The following is a 27682-nucleotide window of genomic DNA, read 5'->3' as shown; positions in this document are numbered from 1 at the left end:
AATCACACTGGTGACGGATATCCCTTCCGCCAAAATATAAATGCCATAGAACAAAAAGGAATTTATATTTTGGGTGACAGGCCCTTAGTCTCCAATATTTTTGTCCTATGATGTAAATATTTGCTCCTGTTATTTTCGTTCCCATTTCAATATTGTCATGAAATATACCTATTCTTTTTTTCAAACATATTGAAATAACTTTATCACAAATTTTAGGGAACTCTCAAAAAGTGTTTTCACTCTTTAACTTGAGCTTCCTAATAAAAATACTGATCTGCTAGATTATTTAGCTTTCTCCCTATAACAAGCGCAGTTTTGATTTAAGAGAGATGTTATTGTAGAGATACACATTGGGGTTCATTTACAAAAAACTATTATAGCGCTTATTTCATCTTTAAAAAAGTTCAAATTATGTCCAAGAAACCCAACATTTTCATTTCTCTCCTAGAAGTTATACATGCAACATTTTACGTCCAATAATTTAACGTAATTTACTGCTAAACGTATCTGGTAAAGATACATTATTTTCTTATTTCTAATGGTGTCACAAATCTGGTAGAATTAACAGACTTCTCTTCTGGAAAAAAAACTACAATGAGAAGGTATTAAATAGGATAATTAACATTCCGTTATACTAAATGCATTTTCTTAGCACACAGAGGTATTTCCCTTAATTGATCACAATTTTCCAAGGAATGTTCTGTGCTCAAATGTACAATTAAGGGGTAAGAATACATATCCTCGGCCACATGCCACTCACAGCTCAGCTTTACAGATGCCTATTTGATTACAAATGATTATGGTTTGAGCTTAGCTTAAACCTTGTCCACAGTCAAATAAAGTAGCATAAGCTCAAGAGTGTGAATTTTGCAGCCATAAATAATGTCTTTTGAGGTTTTCCAACATGCAATATGGTGTCAGCGATTCATTGCAATGTGTAATTTGGCGGATGAGTGAAAGGAGCATCGCCTGCTTAACTGCGAGTTGCAAAGACACATCAAAGGTATTTCACCACAAATGCAGTTGCAAATAATTTATCATATCCAGATACCCGAGTTAGCGTAGTATCTGTTTTGGGAGTTGCTACATTTTTATTACCTAAGGATAAAAGTGAATTAACTGTTTTAAATATTTCCTTAGGTGAGTTTTCAGCTGCTCTGATTTTATCTGTAAAGAATGCAGTTTTAGTCACCTGAACCATAGTTCAGGTGATACTCCTTTTTCTATAAGATTTTTAGTTATAGTTCTTCTTACATTTACCGGGGTGAATATAGCATCCGGGTCATTCTGTTGGATAGTTGTGTCATCCACTACGAGCTGAGCTGCTATTCTAGCTCTCTCTGTTTCGTCTTCACTTACTGTAATTTTTACTAACAGAAAGCTTTTGTTGCAGATCAAGTTTCAAGGAAACAAAGATTAGGTGCACAATATTTTGGAACACTGTATCCTTTAACGTTGACTAAACCAGAAACTAATAGATAGGAATCTCTTCCTACTAAGTTCCGGCAGATTTGAACCTTTTACCCACTCCAGACGTCTTTTGGAGTTTTTACGGTAAAAGGGTTCTGTGTGAAAAAGCACGACTGAGTTACTCTAGTGTCTTGCGTTAGATTATCGCCTTACCAAACGTTGGGCGCCATGTAGTGTAGTTCCTATATTCCCAATAGGCTCTGCGCATTGGAATCATATAAACAGCAGTGTAGACGTAGGACTGAGGTCGACTAGGTCTCTACTGACTATATTAGACTTAATTAGTTTCGCCAGCTAGCTCAGAGGTCACTAGAAACTTTCTCGAATCTTCAGGAAAGAGTTAACTCTCCGGACTTAGACAAGAAGGGATTAGCTTCTGACAACCATATAACATGACAACTATGCTCCCTCAGAATAAGAGTGTATCTCTAGAGTCATGTGAAAACAATAGACAGCTATTTTACTCAGTCAATCATGCATACTTAGTTTCACCAGAGTGCAGAGAAATAGAGAGACAGGCGTTTTCAATAAAAGGTGTTATTTATTGAGCAGTCTTCTTTCTCATGCAAGAGAAATGAAATGCCACAATTGGAATACTTAACATGAAGTAAAGTGCGTACAGTAAAAGTAGTATTATGAAATAATACTGTAAAAGCATTGATATGGTTTCTTAGCCATATGATACTTTAAAATTGATAAAATGTATACATACATAAAAACATTGACTAACGTACTCAACTGGTGCTTCTAAATACGCCTACCCCAGTGTACCTGACCTAAGCCTAATACGTGGGAAGGAGTAAGTAAGTAGCAGTTTAAGTTAAGTTGGTTTTGCCAAGAATCTGAATCAAGAATTCTCTCAAGGGTTTAGTCAGCTCCGTACCTTAGTAATAGAATGTGGGAGGTCTTGTATCTCTCTCTTCAGGACTCGATCTCCCAGCAACCCGCAAGGGCGGCTGGAAACACCGGAGCTGGAATCTTCTCGGCTGGAGAAAAAGATAGCGTCTTTCTCAGTGCGTCAAAAGGGAGGGGCGGCTTCCGTGGGCTCTCGCATCAGCTGGGCTCTCGGGCAAGTAGATAGCCGCTCTGCTCCAAACCACCGTGTGTTTGCTTAAGGCAACGTTGGTGTATTTATACCTGAAAGGTGCCGGGTTTGACGTAAGGTTGGACATAAGACGTCACTAAGAACTAACAGTTCTTTCTGGACTCTAGGAGTTCTTGTGCAAATCAAAACAAGAGCAGGGGGATTTCCCGGGGTGCTGAAGGCTTGGTTTGTTTAAAGAACGCGTTGTACTTTCTAGGAGTCTAGGGGAGTAGCCTTGCCGTATTTGGACTGCATGGGCTATTACTAAATATGGATATGATTCTTATGCCTTTAATAGGATATTATTTATTATAACCATATAAGGGCATAAATCGGGAATATCGAATTAGGGTCCTAGATAGAAACATAACACCCACTCCCCGTATTAATGTCCATCATTACTAAAACTAACCAATATTAAACATATAACAATGCATGTGTGTTTTCCAACCCACCCAAAAATACATAATTCGCATTTGAAATGGTATATGGTAAATACACGAAAATGAGTATTGGTACTGTACGCTTTTCAAGCAGTGTCATCATTCAGTTAAATGCATATATATCAGCTGAATGAATTGCGAAAATTACACATGAAATGGCTCTGAATACAGAAAAGAAGGTCGAGACACATATTTATACAAATGCTGTACATGTGCTAGAGGCAAAATATTGTCTCTAGTATCCTAAAAATGGAAGCTCTGTTCTCTAAGAATAGTTCTACTTTAAGCAGAGTACATGTACCAGAAAAAGGGTAAATATTTTGGAAGTGAAAAAAAAATAATTTCGCTTTCAGGGGAAAAATAGTTCCAAATGTTTTCAGTGGCTGTGTTTATCAAATTGAAGGCCAAATTCAGAGTTCAGGGAATGCTGTGTGCGTGTTGTTTTTTTTTAAAAGTTATCCTCATTGACTGGAGAGAACATCATATCAGACAGACTCGCTAAAAATTGGTCAACAACATCAGGTGAAAGTTCGACCAAGTTTGAAAATGCCGAAGCAATGCATGTGTGAGAATGATTGCTATCATCGATGTCAGGATCAGCAATGCTCACAGAAGGTTGTACCTGTGTGGTGCTGCTCTCATCTCGTACTCCACTGCCACATACTCTTAGTGGTGAAGTCTCAACGTGAAGTCCCCTCTGTGACTACGGAAGCGTTTTTCAATACTGCCAACGCCAGACCCAGCTGCAAACCCAAGTCTTCCAGTTCTTTCATGGCCATGGCACACAAAGACACTGGAGGCAACACGCCACTGAGTCATCTGCTGCTACAGCTGGCGCAGCTGCAATACCTCTTTATTGTGTACTTTCTGACACGAATTCACCCTGTTGTAGGCAGGATCCAACATTTCCTCCAGTGTCAGAAATTGTGTCAGAGGCAGACCACTCTCGCAAATCTACCCAGACTTAACAGTGGAGACGAATGTATCCCTTCTGGGTTGGGGAAGCCATATGGGAGAGATGGATATTAGAGAACCCTTGTCACCGTCAGAGGCCCAACTCCACATCTATCTGTTAGAGTTACAAGCATTTCGAATGGTGCTGAAGGCCTTCCTGCCTACCAACAGAGGGGGACTGTTGCAAGTTCTCATGGACAACACAGTCAATTATGAGGGCCTCATCAGGACGTGACATACTTGAACTTGTTTGACAGCGAGCAGAGGATTCACTGGCTACAGGTGTTTGGAACTGCGGAGTTGAATTTGACTTCCTACCGAGTACACTGGCCAGTGAAACAGAAGATTCCTTACTAAGGTGTATAGAATAGAGTGTGATAAGTATATGGGCGAGTCAGCAATGTACCGCTCTGATTAGACCATGATGATTAACTAAAACAGTCGAAATTTCGACTATTCAGGGACTGTTTCACATGACCTATGTCTCCTGAGAATCAGCTTTGCTTAAATTGTATTGTACAAAAGTCATTCACATTCCTGTTTCTGAATATAATATGTGGATCTGATTGTTTTATCATATCACTTTCAGCTTGAGCACTGCGCTGACATTACTCAGAAATGTATATATACACTTGTTGCTGAGAATACAATTTGAATTTTTAGAAGTGGAAAAGGACTCATCTGAATTTTGTTCATTTAAAAAAGGTGAATTAACCTCTACACATGGCCTGCATATGTGATACATTCCTGTGAGATAATGAACCCACGAACCCCTGAGGTTGTTCACAATGAGAATGGTTAGTGCTCATATGTGGCTCCGCTTGTCACTCTGGAGCAGAAAGATGTTGACACTGAGTTGCGCAGCGGGACTGCTTTAAAGTTTCAGGATCCAGTCTGGTGCCTGGGGAATATTCCCAAGGTGAGGAATTAGCAGGTAAAGGAGTATCCACCAGAAACAGCGTTATCAAAGGCAAATAACTTGTTTGGTATGTTTTACTGCTGTTGTATCTCATCAAGAAAATTATGTATTCAATAATGTTAACAAAGTTTACAAAACACTGCACCCAAAATATATATTTCAGTCTTATGTAAACAAACAATGGTGAGTAGAAGCCTTTTGGTTCTCGTACATTTTAGACAGAAATAATGTGAATATTCTGGCAATTAGTTGATTTTGCAAGCACTAACATTTCTATGAATCGAGTAGTGACCTTGAAAGTTTTGTAACTTTCAGGTACTCAAACTGCTCATTTTTTGGCAATTTGTTGACTATTTTCAATCCCACAATTTTCATTTGAGGTTGCACACCAGTAGCCTCAGTCGTACTGCAAGATTTATATTGATAAATCCTATTGCAACTACAATTTTTGCTCTTTTATGTAAAGTCAGGTTGCATTAGAAGCTTTTCTGCAACTCAGGATTGATTTGGGTTCCTATTCCCCTGGTGTGGATGGATTTCTCATGTTTAGTGAGACTGACTTTCTTCTCTGACTAAAACATTTCTTGCATTCAGAGCTCATATAAGGCTTTAGTCCAGTGTGGGTTCTCTCATGTCGAATTAGATTGTATTTGTCAATAAACCTTTTCTGACATTCAGAACACCCTCAGGCTTTTTCCCCCGTGTGAGTACACTCATGTCGAATGAAAAGCAGTTTGTAAGCAAAGATTTGCTTGCATTACAAGCACTCATAATGTTTACCCCAGTATGGGATCTCTCATGACATGTAACACTGTCTTTCAGATAAAAGCTTTTCTGGCATAAGGATTTTCTCCAGTGTGGAGTTTCTCATGCTGAGTGAGAAAGCGCTTTTCTCTGAAGGTTTTCTGGCATTCAGAGCACTCATCCCAGTGTGGAGTCTCTCATGGCTAGTGAGGCTATGCCTATCAAAGAGGCATTTCTGGCATTCAGAGCACTGGTAATGTTTTATTCCTGTCTGTGTTTGCTCATGTAGTGTGAGACTGCGTTTAAAATTGAATCTTTTCTGGCAATCAGAGCAAATTATTTTGGACAGTGTGTGTTTGCTTATGGCGCTTGTAACAGTCTCTACCTCTGAAACGTTTCTGGCACTTAGAGCACTGATAAGGTTTTTCCCCAGTGTGGATTCTCACATGTTCAGTAAGAAAAGATTTACGGCTGAAACGTTTTGGCCATTCAGAGCACTGATAACGGTTTTGCCCCAGTGTGGATTCTCACATGTTCGGTAAGTAGAGATTTACGGCTGAAACGTTTTGGGCATTCAGAGCAGTGATAGCGGTTTTGCCCAGTGTGGGTCCTTGTATGTCTAGTAAGTCTTCTTTTTTCACTGAAACATTTCTGGCATTCGGGGCACAGATAAGGTTTTTCCAAAGAATGGGTTATTGCATGTCGAGTAAGTCTCGATTTGTTACGAAACCTTTGCTGGCATTCAGGGCACTGATGAGGTTTTTCCCCAGTGTGGGTTCTTGTATGTTCAGTGAGTCTTCTTTTTTCACGGAAACATTTCTGGCATTCGGAGCACGGATAAGGTTTTTCCAAAGAGTGGGTTATTGCATGTCGAGTAAGACTCGGTTTGTTACGAAACCTTTGCTGGCATTCAGAGCACTGATAAGGTTTTTCCCCAGTGTGAGTTCTTGTATGATCAGTGAGACTGCTTTTTTCACTGAAACATTTCTGGCATTCAGAGCACTGATAAGGTTTTTCCCCAGTGTGGATTCTTATGTGCCGAGTGAGACTGCTTTTTACAGTAAAACATATCTGGCATTCAGAGCACTGATTAGGTTTTACCAAAGAGTGGGTTATTGTATGTCGAGAAAGACTCGGTTTGTTACAAAACCTTTGTTGGCATTTAGAACACTGATAAGGTTTTTCCCCAGTGTGGGTTCTTGTATGTTCAGTGAGTTTGCTGTTGTAACTGAAACATTTCTGGCATTCAGGGCACTGATAAGGTTTCTCTCCAGTGTGGGTTATTGTATGCCGAGTGAGAGTGTTTTTGTCAATGAAACATTTCTGGCATTCCGTGCACTGATAAGGTTTTTCCCCAGTGTGGGTTCTTGTATGCCGAGTGAGAGTGCTTTGGCCACTGAAACATTTCGGGCATTCAGAGCACTGATAAGGTTTTTCCCCAGAGTGGGTTCTTGCATGTCGAGAAAGACTCAATTTGCTACAAAATCTTTGCTGGCATTCAGAACACTGATAAGGTTTTTCCTCTGTGTGGATTCTCACATGTTCAGTTAGATATGATTTATCGCGGAAACATTTTTGGCATTCAGAACACTGATAAGGTTTTTCCCCAGAGTGGGTTCTTGCATGTCGAGAAAGATTCATTTTGCTACAGAATCTTTGCTGGCATTCAGAACACTGAAAAGGTTTTTCCCCTGTGTGGATTCTCACATGTTCAATTAGATGCGATTTATTGCGGAAACATTTTTGGCATTCAGAACACTGATAGCGTTTATCCCCAGTGAGCAATCTCACATGTTCAGTGATATGAGATTTATGGCTAAATCTTTCTTCCCCAGCTTGTGTTATTTTGTGTTGAGTGAGGCTGGGTTGAACACTGAATTTGTTCTCATAGTCTGTGTTTTTACAAGATTTATTTCTAGTGCTAATGTCACCAAGTTTGTTTTTCTTTTGCTCATATGCCATGCTTGGAGTGAACCAGATCCTTCCTGGAGTCCGGCTTGTTTAGAAAATGGTCAGCATTAATCTCTGAAACAAATCATGGGCAATCTCCTTAACGCTTGAATTGAGCAAAATTTGTCTGGAAGTTGCCCTATAAGCACCTGTTGAAAGGTTTCTTGTAGATAATGGTCTTCAGGTTATGACCTCTCCGGCAGCAACTTATTTTGTGACTGATGTTTTTTTCACACTCATTTGTATAGGTTCTTAGCAAAGCAGTGATAAAGGTGTTAGTTGGATATTTAATGATTAAATGTTAAGTTCCATTTTGCACTGACGTAATGGCAGTAACCGAGGGCGTTAGAAAGTGCACAGTACTATTGTGGATCACCAGTCGCAGAACATCAGTTCCTTTTAACCTTCTTATACAATGAGCAAAGTTTGTAGTTCTGATGACAGGGATTCACATTAGATATAGCTCCCCAGTGTTCACTTAATCAGTTTTTATATTTAACACTTCTACATATACTCCTGCACAACAGATAATGCTAATCCAATTTACATAGAGTCATCACAGAACAGTACACAATAAAAAGGAAACATTTATTTGAGATGGTCATGGACACAATGAAGTGGTGTATCTTTAAGGGAATTGCAAAAGAGAGGCGAGTGGTTTGAGGTGTTATATCCAGAGGCAGATAGTCTCGAGTTTTCACTGGTTAAAAACGGTTGTTGAGCAAGAGTGATTTTTAATCTCAGTGCTTTTTTCTGTCGGATGTGTCGGCTTCAAAGTCTTCTTTCGGCGTCTTTTCTATGATGGTATGTAGAAGAAACCTTTTGCAATAACTTTCTGTTATGCACCGTGTGCTTCCTCTCTGGAATTAGATGAGGCTTTAGATTAACATTTATTCTGTCATGCTGAGGCAATTCGTCTTTCTGATAATATTTCAGATGAGCATGCTGAAGTGGTCTTTCAACATTATTTCTGATGCTGTGTGCACAAATATGGCTTTGCTCTGGGTTAATGAAATGCAAAATTAGAGACTTCACTTACAGGTATAGCACTTTTCTCAGCTCCCAGGTCAGCGCAACACCTAGATTTTAGAAATTCTTCAAACTTAAAATGCTGGATGTCCTTCCGTTTTTCAAAATAATCCTCCTTATGGCACTGACATTCAGTTGCCTAGCGCTAAACCTTGCGTTCTTGGCACATAATTTCAATCACCTGTAGATTTAAAATTAAACAGTTAATAGAAGTAAATTTCCAAAAATATAAGTTACAAGTCAAATGAATGCAGAATTGGAGAACTTTGATAAATTTTAGCTCTTTTTCCGACACAGAAGAGCGAAGAATTGTAAACTGAGAGCACTCGGTTGTAAGAGTGAGAATTTGTAAAATTTCCAACATTTTAATAGACTCGCATAACTTACATGTACCCTGTGGAGTTGTAACGCAGTATCCCAGAGTCATATGGACTGGCACAAATCATCTATTTATAAAAAAAATACTATTCATTCATTTGTAATGTAGATTTCTGGGTTGGGAATGTCCCCTCCATTGACAACGGGCGTTTTCCCCTGTCGAAGTTGCCAACTGCATGTATCTGTTATCCTGACTTTTGATTTTTGGCCTCGGCTTCACGATAATCTATTGTGTGATGCGAGCCCTATGCCTAGATCTATCCCTCAACTAACTGAAGCGCAAAGAAATTAAAGTGTACTTTCATGTGTTAATTTTATTCCAGCTGATTATCAGTTGTTAGGTTTTTCTGACACGATTTTTCCAGATGGAAACATTTGACGGAAAAGCTGCAAAAGACTTTGTCTGCAGCAGTAACAACCAAGACTTGTGCTATCTTTTTTTCTAACTGGGGGAACACACAATGCTTTGCCCTGTTAGACCAGATTCCCCTTCCCTCCCCTACTCTTGACACCCCCAAAACCAACTACATGAATGTATCTACCACCTGCTGGAAACAGGTGGTAAATATTAGTGAGAAAAACCCTATGAAATGGCAAATTGCGTGTGGTTTGAAGACCAGAAAAATTTGCTCCTCATGGCAGTTCCCCATTCAATGGCGTCCACCTTGCACCTGTACGTTACTGGGGAAATCTATCACAAACTAAAGGAAACCATTATGTGAGAATTTTCTGCCGCCCCAGTACTGTGCAACTTGTAACAAGGGACTATGAGAGGTCTTGGACCGGGCCTGTGACCTGGAGGGTCACACCAAGTGTACCCTTATTTAAGGCAGAGGACTGTCACGGGTTTAACAGCTAGAGCAGTGGTAGCGATGCACCCTGTTGTAAGGATCAATAGCCTGATGAGATCTTTGCATCAGGATCACTGGAGTGGGGTCCTACTGACGCACCCATGTAATGCTCTGTTTCTATGTCCCTGTCCAGGCTTTTGAGCTAACATCTCAAGTGCGTGTTAACCATGTTGGTGGGTGTAGCCTGTGAGGGGCATACACAGAATGTGAGAGTGTGCCAGAGTACTCTACATCTCCTTTCTGCCAGTTGTGTATACAAGTGGGACCATCTAGCCCTCTTGTATGCTCCAGTTCAAAGTCCTCTGTTACCAAGGAATAAAGTGCTCTGCAGAGCACTCAGGTGCTTGCTTGCCAAAAGGATTGGTGTCTGCCTGACAGTCTATCCAAGTTGAAGGGACATCACAAGTAGGCTGAATTGATTGCTGGTGTGTCTCCCTGCAAGGGCGGGTTGAATAGCCGCCGGACTCTGCAGTACCTTTCACGCAGCCTCATCTTCTGGGAACCGGACCGACGCCTCGCGGCACCCGCTCCGCGGGCACCACTCGTCTCCTTGGGTCCCCCAGTGAGTGTGCACACAGGACTCGAGCCACAATCCACCAAGGCTCGTTGCGGGACTGCGAGGACCAGCGGGCAGCGCGCCAACCTGCCACAGCTGGTCCTCTTCCCGCCGCTTCCTCCCTGTGCATTTAAATTGGGGGCTGGACATCGGCTCTGCGTGTGTCTCCCTGCAAGGGCGGGTTGAATAGCCGCCGGATTCTGCAGTACCTTTCACGCAGCCTTATCTTCTGGGAACCGGACCGACGCCTCGCGGCACCCGCTCCGCGGGCACCACTCGTCTCCTTGGGTCCCCCAGTGACTGTGCACACTGGACTCGAGCCACAATCCACCAAGGCTCGTTGCGGGACTGCGAGGACCAGCGGGCAGCGCGCCAACCTGCCACAGCTGGTCCTCTTCCCGCCGCCTCCTCCCTGTGCATTCAAATTGGGGGGCGTGTTCTCCCTTCTAAGAACTATATAGGTGGACCTACATTTCCGGCCCGCGGGACGCGCGCGGATGCGCATGGGCGAAGACCGGGCCAAGAGCGGGCCCGTTTGTGCCCGTTCGTGACCGATCGTGTCCGGGCCGGGCCCCCCCCCCCTTGTTTTTTCTAATACTCCTTGACATCCTTAGTGTGGGGAGATGTCCTGTCGAGAAACCAGGAGCAAGTCGTCTTTAGCCGGAGCGGCTATTACTGGAGGTATGGAGAAATTTCTGATTAGAGCTAATACCCTCATTGACACTGAAATAAACGTTCTCGAGAAGCGTTTATCAAAGGAACTATCTGCCTACAAAAGATCTTCCCTTGGTACTATGGCTAATGCTAAAACCCCCGACCGGCTTACAGAGACTAGTAATAACGCCACGGTGGGCCCATCCTTAACAACTACTGAGACCAACCCGGCGTAACTTGATCTGGACATATTGGTTAACGAAATTCTTCCAGAAATTGATATGGTCCTTGATATTAATGTGCCCATTCCCTCAGATTCCGCTGTTATTTGTGATACTATATCAAATGGGGTTAATGACGGGGCTGCAACCAAAAGTAAAAGGCCATATAACTCGAAATCGGGTGGCAAATCAAAATCTGCCAAACATCAACATGATACCCTTAATCCAACACCAGGTTCATCCCAACCTTTACCTAGCTTGGATTTTTCTTTAGAAACCCTGGGAGCCCTCTTTAAATCTTTTTTATTCCCCCTAGAGTCCAAACTGGAACGCATTGAACTTCGTCTGACTAACATTGAGAAAACCTCTGCTGCTATTCTAGCTAGATTCCACAAGTCTAATATTCTCTCTAATCCCTCTAACCCCCAAATCACCCCCACTAATCTAGGTCCCCCTCTAGTGAATACTGCTGTTCCCTCTTTGCAACCCTCTATGGGCAATCTAGCCCCGATTCAAAGCAGCAATTCTAACATTCCTTCTTTGCTACCAGTAGGCCCAGTTCAATCAATGACCACTACTAACGGGGCCACATTCAACGATCATATAGCTCCCCCACCCCCTGATAAGATTGTCCCTAGACCACGTAGGCCTGACCTGCCCCCTGAAGTCAATTGCTTCATGGTAGTTTTGGCCGGTGTCCCTCCCCTAGAGGTTGGAGAAGCTGAGACTTTCCAATCCCTCAAAAGTAAAGTCTTTAGATGGCTGAACTGGAATAGACCCCTCCCGGCCCACCTTCATAATGAAATTATCATGGTTAGAAGGGTACCTTGGCTGGGTAAAACCAGAAAGTTTATAATTGGGGACTGTATCACTGTGAGTTTGAGACCCCAGGACAGTTTTGCACATATGTGCCGGGTTTAATAGATCCCTCGATTCCACCATCCAGACGCTGCCAGTGTCCTTCTTCTTTCCCCCTATCCATATGCATCATGATCAAGGCCGAGGTAATTGGACGAGGGTTGAGCGGAGGGGCAGATTTCGTGGATATGAAGCAAGACTGGTCTTGTTGCCTCTGGAGACCCCCTTCTGCGATTTTAACCGATTTAACTGTCTTAACGGGTTAGATGGAGTCGACTGACTACCTCCAACTTATGTCTCAGTCCCCACCCTCCCTGCTACTGGTAACAGTTTAGTAGCAGCTATGGGTAAAAGTTTATCCATCACTCCTGCACCCGTAATGTCCCCCACCGCTACCTCGGTACATTCAGTATCCCAGGGAACTGACCCCCCTGTTAACAGTTTAGTAGCAGCTATGGGTAAAAGTTTATCTATCACTCCAGCCCCCGTAATGCCCCTCACCCCTACCTCGGTACATTCACTATCCCAGGGAGCTGACCCCCCTGTCCCTTCCCACCCTCCTGTTCCTACGATCTCCTCCGTTGCCATTATGCCATCATTGACATTTTCTAGTGTACCAGAGGCTATTGAACCAGCCTCCTGTACCCCCGGCTTCAAATTTGCCAACTGAAATATTGCTGGCTGGAGCCGGCAAATGTCGTCCTTGGGCTGGAGCGAAATCCTTTCCGAGTTTGATGTCTTATGTTTTCAGGAGACGTGGGTAACAACTGATATCATCTTTGATGGATTTGTGTCATATAACAACCCGGCACAAAGGTCTAATATGGGCAGGGCCAAAGTGGAGCTAGTAATCTTACTTTCTGTGAACCTCCCTGTCCGTGTGAAATTGCACCAGACTGTGGGTTTTCACTCGCAAATTTTAAGCCTGGAACACAAAAGGGGTCATGTAACCCTGTTGATTAACCATTACAACAATTTGTTCGATGCTTCAAATACCTCAGTTGTGGATGAGTTGGGTTTAGCAGTGAGTAATATCTGTAAAGGTATCCATAAACCTCTTGATATCATCTGGGGAGGGGATTTCAATATTCGTACCTGCCCCCACTCATTCACTAGAATTTGCGGGTATGACGGGGATAATGGGGAAAATCGGGCACATTTTATACACTCCCCTTATGGTGACTCCCTTAACTCTTTTATGCTTAACCAGGATCTACTGATACATTCCCCGGCCACAGACCATGAGGGTAATCCAGTACCGACTTTTGTAGGAATGAATATGGCCTCTGTTATTGACCATTTATTAGTTTCTGTACATATTGTTCCATTTTGTACGGTTCCTACTCTTGTAGATTTTGGAAGTCGCGATCATAATGCCATCACCATGTTGATCTCTATCTGGGGGTCTCCGGTTAACATCCAGCGTACGATAGTAGAAGACTTAACCCCCTGTAGGCAGAACGGCATCCGCATTAAATGGTGTGTGGATAACTCCGAGAAGCTGCAGCATAAAAATTGTAGGAGCGGGGTCTGTAGCAATACTTAAATGTTTGGATCCAGAGGCATCCTCTCAGTGTATTATAGCCGATTTTGAGGAATTAGGTACTATCATAAAAAGATCCCTTACCATCACCAAAGGCTTATCAAAGAAGGCAAATGCCAGTTGGTATGATAGTGCATGCACCAAATCCCTCCAAGAACTTAAGCGGGCACTCTCTAAACAACCCAGAGACAGGGAGGCCATTACATACCTCAGGCAGACATACAAACAGCACCTAACACGTAGAAAACATGAGCTAAGGGAGCTTGCCTGGGATGATCTGACTAAAGCTGCAATACTGCATGATAGTAAGCTCTTTTGGAATACGGTCAACAGCCCTTTTCTTGTAAAGGAAGACTTCCCTATACTATCAGCTCAGGTTAGCGAAGATAATTGGGTTTTATATTTTACAGAAATCTTTGACCCGGCTGGGGAGGACTGTGCTAGCTCTTCTGCCGCCCTGTATGAACCTAAGCTATCCCTGGGTATTACTCTTCAAGAAGTGGATATTGCCATCAGTCAAAGTAAAGGGGGGAAGGCAACGGGACCGGATGGGGTCCCGGTTGACCTGTATAAATCCAACTTGGCACTTTGGAGCCCGCTTCTGACCCAGGTGTTTAATGCCTCAGTTAGGGATAGTACACCATCTACCTGGAGTGAATCCATAATTCTACTGATCTACAAGAAGGGAGATAGAGGAGAGGCTAAGAACTACCGCCCTATCTCCCTTCTGGATTCCTCACTCAAGATTATGAGCAGGGTCCTACTGATGCGATTGGAGGAATGGGCGGAGGACAATAAAATTCTAGCTGAATCTCAATATGGCTTCCGTAAGGGTCTTGGGACAACAGAGCAGTGTATTAATCTCGATCTTATCATCGGGAAATACACCAAAGTGAAACAGGGCTCTTTATTTCTCTGTTTCGCTGACCTCTCAAGTGCCTTTGATCTAGTGGATCATACTTTGTTATGGTCCACTCTATTGGAAATGGGAGCCCCTTCAGCAATATTATACTTCCTGGCCAGACTCTATAATAAATTATCAGCCCAGATCCGCTTTGGCCAGGCAGGGGAATGTACCAGGAAAATCAGGGTTAAATCGGGCATAAGGCAAGGCTGTGTGTTGGCCCCGTTGCTTTTCTCCCTTTTTATAAACTCTATGGAGTCCGAATTGAAGAGGGTACAGGCAGATTCCCCACAGGTTGGTGGTTCCCCTGTGCCGGTCCAGCTATATGCTGATGGTACGGTTCTACTCTCGCGTACCCCGAATGGACTCCAAAACCTTATGAACTATTTTTACAATTTTATTAAGGGGAGAAAACTAAAAATTAATAACTCTAAGACCTTCATTATGGCCTGCGGGAAACAGATGAAACTTTCTAAACCATTTCATTTTAACAATCACAGAATAGAGGTAGTGGACAAATTCTGTTATCTCGGCATAACTTTTAATAACAGAGGGACTTGGGCACCAGAGATTTTAAACGTGAATGCCAAGATGGGCAAAAGCTCCTCCGGAGTATTCCGCTTTGCATCTAAATTAGGTAGTCGTCGCATCCCTGACATGTTAAACATCTATAGGCATAGATGTGTATCTATTGCCTTATACGGCTCAGGTGTATGGGGCTACTGCAACCACAGGGATCTGCAAGTTACAGAGAACCAGTTCCTTAAAAGACTCCTTTGCCTCCCCTCCTCGGCATCCACTGAACTGAGCCATAGAGAGGTGGGGCTGGACTATCTTTCAGATCTAACGGGATTGAGACCTCTTATGGTCTGGAGGTCAATTTGGGCTTAGGATGAGACAGGTTTTACCAGGCAAATCATTTTAGACTGCCTTCGGTTGGACAATGTCCGTAAGATCCCCTGGTTAAATTATGTTTCATCTTTTTACAGTGAAATCTTTAATCTTGATATTTTTGATGAGCCCCTGAGCGCTATCACTGTACCTAAAAAGGAGCTTAAAAACGTTTTTCTAGGGACCAAATCTAACTTGCGTAGTGTCCAATGTAGCCACTTGTCAACCCATGTTTTCTACCATTCTAACATGTCGGTCCATTCGGGCATGCCTATGTATTTAAAAGCCATTACCAAACAATCTCATCAGTTTGTTCTCACTAGGTTGAGATTAGGCATTGGCCATAACCTGGTGGCCTTCCCACAGATGAAAATTTATAGCCCAACCCCTTGCCCTTGTGATGGCTCAACAAAGCAAAGCACATTGCACTTTATGCTTATTTGCCCTCTTTACCTGCACCTTCGTTTATACTATCTCAAACCTGTTTTTAAGAAATATTCTGTGTTCACTACTGCCCAAGCGATGAAATTGTTATTTGCACTCGATACGTTGGACATTTGTTTTTTTACCGCTACCTTTATACTAAAAGCTGTCTCCCATAGGAAAAGCCTGGTGTTTTAACCTTGTTTTTTTTAATAAATATTTGACTGTCTGGGACACTTCGCTTCGTTTGCTGCCTAAGCGCATAGCTGGACCTGCGCTCATCTGCTCACCTGCCGTATCAGCTCCTCGAAGCTCGCCGCACCCGCTCCGCGGGTGCCGCTTCGTTGTGGGTCTGAGAGCTGACTGTTGCTTGCTGCTTGTGGGGGCACTCCTGATTGAATCTGGTGGTCTGCAACGCTACAGGGCTGCGAGCGTGCAGGGACTACCTGACCCAGGTGTCCCTGCAAGACCGAGTCGAGCTTCCGGTCCGCTCTCCCTGTAGCTCCACCCCCCGCCCACTGGAGGACCATTGAAATCAGCTGGATAGCCCTGGACCTTTGGGACACTTCGCTTCGTTTGCTGCCTAAGCGCATAGCTGGACCTGCGCTCATCTGCTCACCTGCCGTATCAGCTCCCCGAAGCTCGCGGCACCCGCGGATGCTCACCTGCCGTATCAGCTCCCCGAAGCTCGCGGCACCCGCTCCGCGGGTGCCGCTTCATTGTGGGTCTGAGAGCTGACTGTTGCTTGCTGCTTGTGGGGGCACTCCTGATTGAATCTGGTGGTCTGCAACGCTACAGGGCTGCGAGCATGCAGGGACTACCTGACCCAGGTGTCCCTGCAAGACCGAGTCGAGCTTCCGGTCCGCTCTCCCTGTAGCTCCACCCCCTGCCCCTCTCCAATTACTATAAACAGTGTTTGGTCTCCCGCCACCCCCTGCCCCTCTCCAATTACTATAAACAGTGTTTGGTCTCCCGCAGCGCGGGACGCAGCTCGGGCTAAGACCGGGCCAAGAGCGGGCCCGTTTGTGCCCCTGCGTGACCGACAGTGACCGGACCGGGCTACTCCTCTAAATCTTCCTGCCGTCTAATTTTGTGTGGATCATGGTCGGACGTGAAACCAGGAGTAAATCCCTGTTGGCCGGAGGATCTCATTCTGCCGCAGGAGGTATGGAGAAGTTTCTTACTAGGGCTAATAACATTATTGACAAAGAAATTGTCACACTGGAGAAACGATTGTCCAAAGAACTAATGACTCTTAAACGTTCTAGTATGGGCCCCTTAGCCAACGCTAAAACTCCAGAAAGACCTACTGACTGCTTGCCTGTGGTGGATGCACAACTTTTACTTCCTGATTCTGTCCCTCCGCCAAGAGTAGATTCTGTTGTTATATCAAATCCCTCTATTATTGTAGCTGATTCTAGCCTTGTCTCTGATTGTGCAAATGTTTCCTTTCCCTCTGTAAATGATGGAAACACTACCCACCTTACCACTCAGGGGGAGAAAGAAGGGGCTATTAAGAAACGGAAGAGACAGTATAACAGAAAGGGTAAAAATACCGGGAGGGCATCTAAAACAGCCAAAATAGATGGAGAATCTGTATTGTTGAATACCAACCGTGAAGGGTGCCCACCCAGTAACGATATCTCTATGGATAAAATTGCTACCCTACTTAAATCTATTATCTTTCCATTAGAGGCCAAATTAGATAGGCTTGATTTCAGAATGTCTAATATAGAGAAATCAACTGCTATTCTTTTAGCTAACTCCACCAAGCCTAATAGTTCTTGTCTCCCTCCTAGTATGCCCACTCCCCAAATTATTCATCCAACTACTGTGTCCCAAATTCCTGTTTCAACGGCCGTAAGCACCCAACCTGTTCCCCAAGTCTCTAATTCAGCTAGCCTAGTTGCCCCACAGCTTATTCCAGGCCCCCTCCCAGGTTTGCATATCCCACCTACACTTATGTCTATTGATACCCAAGGGCCCCCATCCAAGGATCTCAAAACTCCAAGAACTAGACGGCCTGATCTCCCCCCGGAGGCCAACCGGTTTATGGTAATCCTGGCAGGAGCACCTCCATTAGATAGGGGTGAAACTGAAACTTTTAGTTCCCTTAAAAACCAAGTTATAAAATGGCTTAATTGGAACCGACCTGCACAATGAAGTTATTATGGTGAGGAGGGTACCATGGATTGGTAAAACCCCAAAATCCATTAAGGGAGATTGTATCACTGTCAGTTTTAGAGATCCCCGTACTGTGTCTTACATATGTGCGGGTGTTAATAGGTCATCAGATTCTACTATCCAGACTCTCCCTGTCTCCTTTTTTTTCCCACCTATTAATCCCATGTATTATGATGGAAGTAACGACTGGACTAGGGTTGAACGTAGGGGAAGGCCTTTTCATCCAAGACACCCCAAATTGCCCCAATTTCAGACCCCGCAGAACACCTTCTGGAATTATAATCGATATAGCTGTCTAGATGGGCTTGAAGGAGTTGACTGACTACCCAGTGCATATACCACTGTTCCCCCTCTACCCAATGAGACTAATTTTTTCGATAACGGGGATACTGTGGAACATAACATCTTGCCGGTAATGGGTGGTATAATAACTCCTGATTTACCCGATCTGATCCCCTTAACTCCAGATAAACCAACTGAAGTCCATCTTCCACCGCCAGCCGGGGTTATTGCTGATAGGGGATGTACAAGTATATTGCTTTCGCCCATGATTACTCCTTTAGAAGAGATATCTACTCCAAGTGACCAAGGGTATTCCTTGGTGAGCTGGAATATAGCTGGGTGGCGTCAGAGAGCTTCGGCTCTAGGGTGGAGGGAACTTATTCTTGGGTTTGATATTTTATGTTTACAGGAAACATGGTCTACTATAGACATTCACTTTGATGGTTTTGTTTCTTATAATTGTGTTGCCCAGGAATCCGTTATGGGGAGGGCAAAAGGGGGCCTGCTTGTTCTAATATCGGTAGATCTCCTGATAACCGTAAGATCATGCTCTACTGTTGGCACACATTCACAAATTCTGGAACTACAAGTCAAAAAGGGTAGGAACACCTTACTGATCAATCATTATAATAATACATTTGATCCTACCAGTACCCTAGTCGTGGACGAACTGGAAGCCTATCTGAACAAAATCTGTAACAAATCCCACAAATCTTTTGACATCATATGGGGGGGTGATTTTAACATCAGAACGTGCCCGCACTCTCACACCTCAGTTTGTGGGTTTGATGGGGATTCGGGGGAGAATTTAGCACATTTCCAACACTCCCCATATGGGACTTCCCTTAACAGCCTTCTGTTAAAATTTGACTTAGTTATCCACCAACCAGCTCTTGATAACATGGGCAATATTGTCCCAACTTTCAAAGGGAGGGATACTGAGTCTGTTATTGATCATTTGATGATCTCAACCCCTATGGTGCCATTTTGTACAGTGCCAATCATTAAGGACTATTGTTTGAGCGATCATAAAGCTCTAACTATGTCTATTCTTACCTGGGGTCCCAGAAATACGCCTACAGGCAGGGTCGTTGATGATATTGTTCCAAGTAGGCCTAACGGAACCCGGATAAAGTGGTGTCCGGAAAAATCAGAGAAACTACATAGTACAGCTGTGGTAGGTGGTTCCAGACAGATACTCCGCTGTCTGGAAATCAATGCCCCCCCTATGGGTATTATAGCGGATTTTGAGGAACTTGGTATTATTGTTAATAGAATTTTTACTAACAATAAGATCAATACCAAACGGGATAATGTTGGCTGGTTTGACCAAGCTTGCACAATGGCGCTAAAAACTCTTAAGAAGGCGCTGTCTAATCTCCCAAGAGACAGGGAAGTGGTCAAAACTTTGAGGTCCAATTATAATACAGAATTAAAACGCAGGAAAAACGAACTCCGGGAACAAGCCTGGGACAATTTGGATAGTGCCGCAGCTCTCCGGGACTGTAAATTGTTTTGGAGTACAATTAATGCCCCATTCCTCCAGAAAGAAGATTTCCCAGTACTTACCGCACAAGTAAGCGAAGATAGCTGGGTCCGATATTTTACCGGAATTTTTGACCCTCATGAGGAGTCTTATGATAAAATCTGTATGAATCCCTTGTTGACTTCGCAGCCTTGGGAATTACCATCCGAGAAGTAGTCACGGCAATTAATTCCAGTAAAGGAGGTAAAGCCCCAGGACCCGACGGGGTCCCGATAGATCTTTACAAACACGATCTGGCCCTCTGGAGCCCATTATTGACCCAGGTCTTTAATGCTGCCACCGATTACTCCACCCCGGCAACTTGGAGTGAATCAATTATTATTCCTATTTACAAGAAGGGAGACAGAGGGGAGGCCAAAAACTACCGCCCTATCTCCCTTCTAGATTCCTCCCTTAAAATCATGAGCCGGGTTCTACTGCTACGCCTGAAGGAGTGGGCGGCCGATAATAATATTCTGGCACAATCCCAATATGGTTTTAGAAAGGGCTTGGGGACCATTGACCAGTGCATCAACCTCAACCATTTAATAGGGAAATATACCAAGGTTAAATCCGGCTCCTTGTTCCTTTGTTTTGCGGTCCTCTCTAGTGCCTTTGACCTGGTGAACCACTCCCTGCTGTGGACAACCCTTCTCGACATGGGAGCACCCTCAGCTATTATCCATTTCTTAGCTAGGTTATACTCCAATCTTTCAGCCCAGATTCGATATGGTCCAGCAGGAGAGTGTACCAAAAAGATTATGGTCAAATCAGGCATTAGGCAGGGGTGCGTATTGGCCCCCTTGCTTTTTTCCCTTTTTATTAATTCTATGGAACAGGAATTAAAACAGGTCCAAGCTGATGCACCGCAAGCAGGAGGCCTAGCTATTCCAGTGTTGTTATATGCGGACGACACTGTTTTAATATCCAGAACCCCAATTGGCCTCCAGCGGCTAATGAATTGTTTTTATGATTTTATTCAGGGTAAGAAACTTAAAATTAACAACTCCAAAACATTCATAATGGTTTGTGGCAAAAAGGTGAACCACCTTAAGTCTTTTTATTTTAAAGAAAACAGAATTGAGGTTGTAGATAACTTCTGTTATCTGGGCATTACTTTTAATAGTCGGGGCTCATGGACACCAGAACAAATTAACATAAAAGCCAGGAATGCGGAAGGCTTCGCTAGGTGTCTTCCGTTTTGCCAACAAACTGGGCAGCCGACGGATCCCAGCAATGTTAAATATTTATAGACACAGATGTTCATCAATAGCGCTCTACGGTTCAGGGGTATGGGGGCACTGGCCTAGCAGAGAATTGCAAACTCTGGAAAATCTGTTTCTGAAACGGTTACTCTGTTTACCACCATCGGCATCTACCTATCTGGTCCATGAGGAACTAAGGATGGACCATATAGCCGATTTAATCGAATTGAGACCTCTCCTGGTATGGAGATCTATTTGGCTGAAGGACGAAACAAGTTTCACAAAGAGCATTATCAAAGATTGTCTGCTTTTGGATAATTTCAAAAATATACCATGGATAAAGTATGTGACCACTACCTATAAAGAACTCTTTGATTTGGATGTATGTAATGACCCCGAAATTGCAACTACCTTATCCAAAAAGGAGGTGAAAGAAGAATTTTTGAGGGTAAAATCCGATAAACGGAAAGCTGATACAAGTAATTACTCAACTCATGCTTTCTATTCCTCCAATGTAAATGAGGGCTCTGGTTTGCCTACCTATCTTAAAATCATCTACAGACAATCCCACCAATTCGTCCTATCTAGATTTAGACTAGGTATCGTCCACAATCTTGTGGCCTTTCCAAAGATGAAAAATTATTCAACCTCTGCATGTCCATGTGATGGATTAACCAAACAAAGTACCCTGCATTTTATGTTAATCTGCCCCCTTTATAAATCCCTACGTATTTTTTATCTGAAACCGTTATTTAAAAAATATTCTGTGTCTTCTACATCAAATGCCATGAAATTTTTATTTTCACTTGCTAGCCCGGATCTGTGTTTTTTTATCGCAACCTTTATTCTGAAATCTGTTGCTGCAAGAAAAAGTATGGTTTCTTAGCTACTATTTCCTTTTCTATTGGTTGACATCTGTGTGCTCTGAAACCAAACCATGATGATATGTACTTCCCCTGTGTAATGTTATATGTCTGATTTTATCTGTGTACTTTTATGACGTTTTTTTAAACTGTCGAATAAAGTTTATAAACGAAACGACTGTCTGGCCGACATACTTGTTCCTAAATTGAGCTGTTTCGTTTACTGTAATATGTGTTGCCCGTTCTGTTTACTCTGTATTTTTAATACTGTATGCTTTTATGATTGGTTTTAATAATCGAATAAAGCTTTGAAATTTGAGTCAAAAATTGTTAGGTTTTACTTTGAAGTGCTGAAAGAGAAATCATGAAGTTTTTCAATATTTCTGAGTCTGCCACAGTACACAGGAGCAGTATTTCTATTCAGCAGCAAATCATGTATGTGCCCTGTAGAAAGCATGTTTGAATGAAACATGGAATGCATTGCAGCCAAAACTCCATGCAACAACATAGAGTGCAAGATAACTTGTGTTATTATTCCAGCAGAACGAAATGCCATACCTCATATGTACGTCATTTTAAAGACAAACCCAGAAAAATGTATGGTCAGTGTTGTTCTTCTGCCAGTTAAAAGACAATCTCCATTAATGTGTCGGGAAATAAAATACTATGAGAAATCCTACTCTATGGCAGGGTGCTGCCTGCCACTGTATTGCAGGTAACTTCCAACATAATCTTATTTATACATACAGACTGCAGGGTGCTGCCAGCTATCAGGTCTGCACACAGCAGTCTGGAGCCACTCAGGAAGGAGGTAAGCTCTTCATTTCATCTTAAGCCCTTAGGTTACTTTTACAGCCTGATGGGTCCGGAGAACTTTATCCTCGCTCTAACTACGCCAAGCAGATAGACGTAGCCCATCTTAGACTGTGTTGTGTGCTGGGTGATGCCTGGCATCTTATTATCGTTGGCGGGAGGATGAAGCTCTGATAGGCGCTGCTACAAGAAGAGCAGAGAAACAGGGCCACAGATCGCCACAGAGCGACAACTGCCCAGAAGCTGAAGAAAGAACTCCTGAAACAGCAAACCTCCTACACCCTGGAAATTCTCCAGGGTAAGCAAATGATGGTAATGAAATGCAAACTGCAGCATTAAAGTCACACACTACAACATCATTCCCTTTAAACCAAAGGTAACAGCCTACAAGAAAAAACTAAACAAAAAGCATCACAACTAGAAAATGCATTTCCAAATGCTTCAAAAGAGAAACAGTTAATACAAATGAAACATATTAAACTTTGTTGGTACCTTAGTAATGTGCTTACTTCTTGGCTTCACTCCATCTGCAGCAATAACGCTCTGAAAGGAGAAATTACCGCTGTGAGTCTCAGAGTCTTCAGTGTTACTGGTCTCAGTCACGAAGACTGCGGTGTCGGAAGATAACGTTCTCTTATTTGGCTTTATAGTTCCACCAGCCACGCCACCGCTTTTAGCAGACACGCTACTGTCAGCAGCATCATACCTTCAGGCAGATCAGCCAAGCGGATATCACCACTCACATTGGGTGAACAGACTCGTCTCTGCTACATACATCCACTCTGTTCTCAAATTTGCTTGGGGATGTCAAAATGCAAAGAGCTGCAATATATTTGCCACACTTTCCTGACTACCTTGTTTTTAAAAGTTGTGACATTCAAGTGTGATTCTTGGTTCATCTGCAAGCTGAATTTGTTTAGAGGTTCTATTGCCATACAATACTCGTCCCATATTCCAATTTGTCCACAGGGTGTTTCAGCCCTGGTAGGTTATCAACTGCCTGTTTTGCAGATAATTTCAGATAGTTTCTGTAAGAAACTGAATTATTATTTGCTTTAGATGAGGAACAATCCCAACCGTTGTCAGAGTGAACTTTCAAAGCCGTTCAATTAACCTAGGATCAACCCCCTGGTACCTAAGCACCGAACAGGCAGGCTTAACTTAAGGTAATATGTAAAATATTTATGCAGAAACCAAACAAGTAAAAGTCAAAATGCAAAACAATAAAAAACCCAAACCGAAATAGAAAAATAAAGTAAAATGTATTGCACAAAATGACACTAAAATGACAAAATCCATTAAGGGGAATTAGATATGAACTATAAAGCTGTAAGAATCACAAGGTGCCAAAGGATGAGGGGCCCGGGCATAGAGTAGTCTCTCTGGAGCTGACTGCCAAGTCAGAGGAAACTGGAGGCCACGGCCTGCAAGCACATAGTGCAGGAATTAGCCGCAGTGGTCCAAAAAGACATCTAGTGCTCCAGGATCAGATAGGCATGCTGGCCTACAGGGGGATTCACTACACGTTTGGTCGCAAATTGCTTAGAGTATTGAGAACAAGCAGCAGATGCCCAGCAGGACAATAGCAGACGGTTCAAGGCAGCAAGGCCCGGACGAGACTGAAAGGGAGTGACAACTCTGGCCTTCACCATCAAGCAACAGCGTAGTGGAGCTCAGCGGGAGGACAACCCAGGGACTGCCACCCACTGGGGCTGGGTCCCCCACAACAAGGCAGGCTGGTCTGGTGATGTGGTAAGAGATATAGCAGCCATGTCCTCAGCGAGAAGCAAGAAGGATCAGAATCTAAAAAAGATGCTGACCAAGCTCACGATGACTGGCAGCGGAGAAGGGAGGCTCTCCCCAACGACACAAATCAGCCAAGATGTAGACACCTCTGAAGCCCCAGTTACCCACGCCTTGTTAGAGTCGCTATTCGGTGCATTACGAGGCGACTTGCAGATGCTTGCAGATGCTGAAAAGGGAAATAGCGGGGGAGATGAAGGAGATAACCGATGGAGGCCACACGTTCCCAAACAGCATAAACGTCCCGCCTTATGATAAGGCGGGACGTCGATGCCGTTGGGGATCGTGTGGCCTCCTTCGAGGATCAGGAGCAAGCCTGGGAAGAGGAGGTGGAGCATCTACAGCAAGAGATATTCCGGCTCAAGGCTCAACATAGCGATCTCCAGGCACACACAGAAGAACTGGAGAATCGGTCTTGGCGAATCAACATCCGCGTTAAGGAAGTTCCACCTAAAGAAGAAGGGCCAGACATCACACAATACCTGCAGGGTCTCTTCAGGAGCATACTGGGCACCCCCACCGGATATTTTGGCTTACATTCCAGACTTTCAACTAAAAGAGTGTACACTACGTACTGCCAGGGACAAGCAACCACTAAGATATCAGGACCACTCTATAGCTTTGTACCAGGACCTGGCTCTAATACCCCTTCAAAAGTGTTGGGTGTTCCGAGTGGCAACCACGCGTCTTCAAAATCAAGGTATACCGTATTCTTTGGGTCACCCGTTCTGGCTGATTTTCATATGGCAGGGCAAACTCCTCCAGCTCAGATCCATGCAGGACACTTGCCAGGTGCTGGGCATCGAGAATCCAATCCAGGAGGAGATAGAGGGCCCACAAAATAAAACTCCTCGAGAAAGATGGCATAAGGTCTACGGGAGGCGTACAACAGAGTGAGCAACGAGACCGGACCCCAAGACCATGGCACAAGAAAGACTGGCAGTGCTGAAGACATTGTCGAAGGAGACATTCCCCCATGATGACACGTGAACGACTGAGGGACAGATAAGTGACATTTGCAAGGCTTGTTGGGCGGCGAAGAAGTCTGTGGGGAGCGTAGAGACACGGGGAGTGTAGAGACACGGGGAACAGGCCACACACATTCCCAACTATTCCGAATTCCATGGACGCGCACGTATGAATGGCGGGCCCTGGACAATTTGAGGTTAATGGGTTTCTAAGTTTGGGTTAGGGACGTGAGGGTGGAGAACTGTTATGCAGGTTAAAGGAGTTGAAGAGAGGATCACAGGGCAATGGAGGCCGGGCAGACGTTGGGAGCTCAGGGGTAAGAGGGATTACAGGGACCCAAATACAGGCAAAAGCTGGTGCACTCACTATGACACACTATTTCCCAGCCCACACTGAAAATTCTCTCTCTCAATGAGAGAGGTCTCAACAATCCCAATAAAAGGAGATCCATCCTTTCCTACCTGGATAACATGGAGGGAGATGTGTGCCTCCTCCAAAAGACACAGCTCCTCTCCAAAGACTGGCATAGAATGAGGTCACAACTCTTTCCCCAGCTGTTCTTTTCATCCACCCTGGATAAGAAGGCGGGTGGCTATTTTAGTAGCCAAACGTTTTAAGGGGACAGTGGGGGGAAAAGGTGGCCGAAATCAAAGAGGTTGATGGGAGCAGGGCCATCGATAGTGTAGGTGTTGGTATGAGTATTTTTGATGCCGAAATTGTGTTGCAAACCGCCAGAGTTACTGCTCCCGCAATCACCCTTCACCCGATATACGATCAATCCAAGGGCTGCCTCAATTGCCCATAGATAGGAAAGGGTCCCCCAACACCCCTATACCAATAACCATTTCAAATACCAAGGGATGGGTCTAATAGGTTAAACAGTCCCAGGGGCTCGAATCAGAACAGGTTGTCTAGTACCTCGTTCATTAATGTTCCTGCCGCCCCAAGTATGAATGGCTAATCAGGATGTCCTGAGTCTGCCGCCCGCTGCTTGCCCTTATGTGTTGGTACTGGCAGGAGTACCTACTTTAAAGAGGGATCAGCATGAGTCATGGGACCAGCTACGCAATAAATGTGCGGACTGGCTATCAAGGCATAGAAGCTTCCATATATCCGAAATAAAGGATATTATTATGGCACGCAGGGTTGGGTGAGTCAGTGCATCTACAAAAAATATCGAAGGGTAATAATAATAATAATAAGAAGACATTTTTAAAGCTCCTGGTTACACTAAGGCCAGTGTGTCCCCGCTCTATGATACGGCTAGCAATAGTTAAGAGTACCAAGTATCTCTATCTCTATCCCCACAGAGGAGCCCACCCCCCTCTACCCTGAAGGGAAGAGGTATGTTTTCAGTTGTTTACGAAACACCAATTCTGATGTCTCCGGCCGCAAGCTAGGTGGGAGTCTGTTCCAGTGTAAAGTATTGTAATTAACTTTCGCAGACCTTCTTTGGCGAGACACCTACTAAGGGGTTGCGAATTCATAACACCTAATAGCACTAACATAAGCGCACTACCCCTTGGTTATTTCTACAAACCAAGTCATGCTCCTTTCACCAACAATTACTCTTGAATTACTACCTCTAATAGGTTCCAGGCCTTATCTGGATTAGAGACCCAAGACTGACTATCAACTTTTGCGGAAAATACTGATCCTGATATTAGGTTACCTCATACCCTGCCAGTAACTGAGTGTACTATTCCCACAACCCACTTTTCCCCCCTATGCAAACGAAGGCCTCAGCAAGTTCAGACCTCCTCATCTTAAGCTGGAATGTTGCAAGGTTGTACTCTAAACTGGTTAGTGGAAACATGAATCTTATTAACATCTGTTTAGAGGCCCTGTTGCACACCCAGAGGCTATCAGCGCCTTTACCAAACTCAGTGGAGCCATTAAATCCTTGCTGTCTAAACCCATTTGCACAGTACTGCACGATCTAGATGGTTCAATCAGGAGTGCTCAATTGTCAACAGGAAGCTCTGCAAGGCCCTATCTCAAAGCCCTAGGTGTAATGATTTGGTCAAGTCCTTACGGTTGACATATAAGCAGGCTATTGCTAATAGGAAGGAACAGTTATTAGGTGAGCACTGGGGTGCGCTCATTAATGTTGCCAGCTTAAGTAATGGGAATATATTTGGGACTGCTATTAAAGAGTTATGATCA

The 27682-nt window shown here is 43.8% G+C and overlaps 1 protein-coding gene across 1 annotated transcript; it reads right to left on the bottom strand.

Moving 5' to 3' along the window:
* Nucleotides 1-3708: 3708 nt before the first annotated feature.
* On the bottom strand, nt 3709-8768 carry LOC147662855 (uncharacterized). Its single transcript, XM_086950853.1, has 2 exons — nt 8604-8768; nt 3709-8424 (listed from the first exon to the last, which is right to left on the bottom strand). Exon 2 carries the CDS (start codon nt 7574-7576, stop codon nt 6104-6106), a length of 1473 nt encoding a protein of 490 aa, XP_086806979.1. The 5' UTR covers nt 7577-8424; nt 8604-8768; the 3' UTR covers nt 3709-6103.
* Nucleotides 8769-27682: the final 18914 nt, after the last annotated feature.

This window comes from Lissotriton vulgaris, unplaced genomic scaffold (assembly GCF_964263255.1).
Source record: "Lissotriton vulgaris unplaced genomic scaffold, aLisVul1.2 SCAFFOLD_2265, whole genome shotgun sequence".
NCBI classification, from domain to species: Eukaryota; Metazoa; Chordata; class Amphibia; order Caudata; family Salamandridae; genus Lissotriton; species Lissotriton vulgaris.
This window is presented reverse-complemented; position numbering and strand designations above follow the sequence as displayed.

What these genes read in the sequence shown, in the direction of transcription:
- LOC147662855 (XM_086950853.1), bottom strand. Translation starts at nt 7,576, where the DNA reads ATGGCATATGAGCAAAAGAAAAACAAACTTGGTGACATTAGCACTAGA.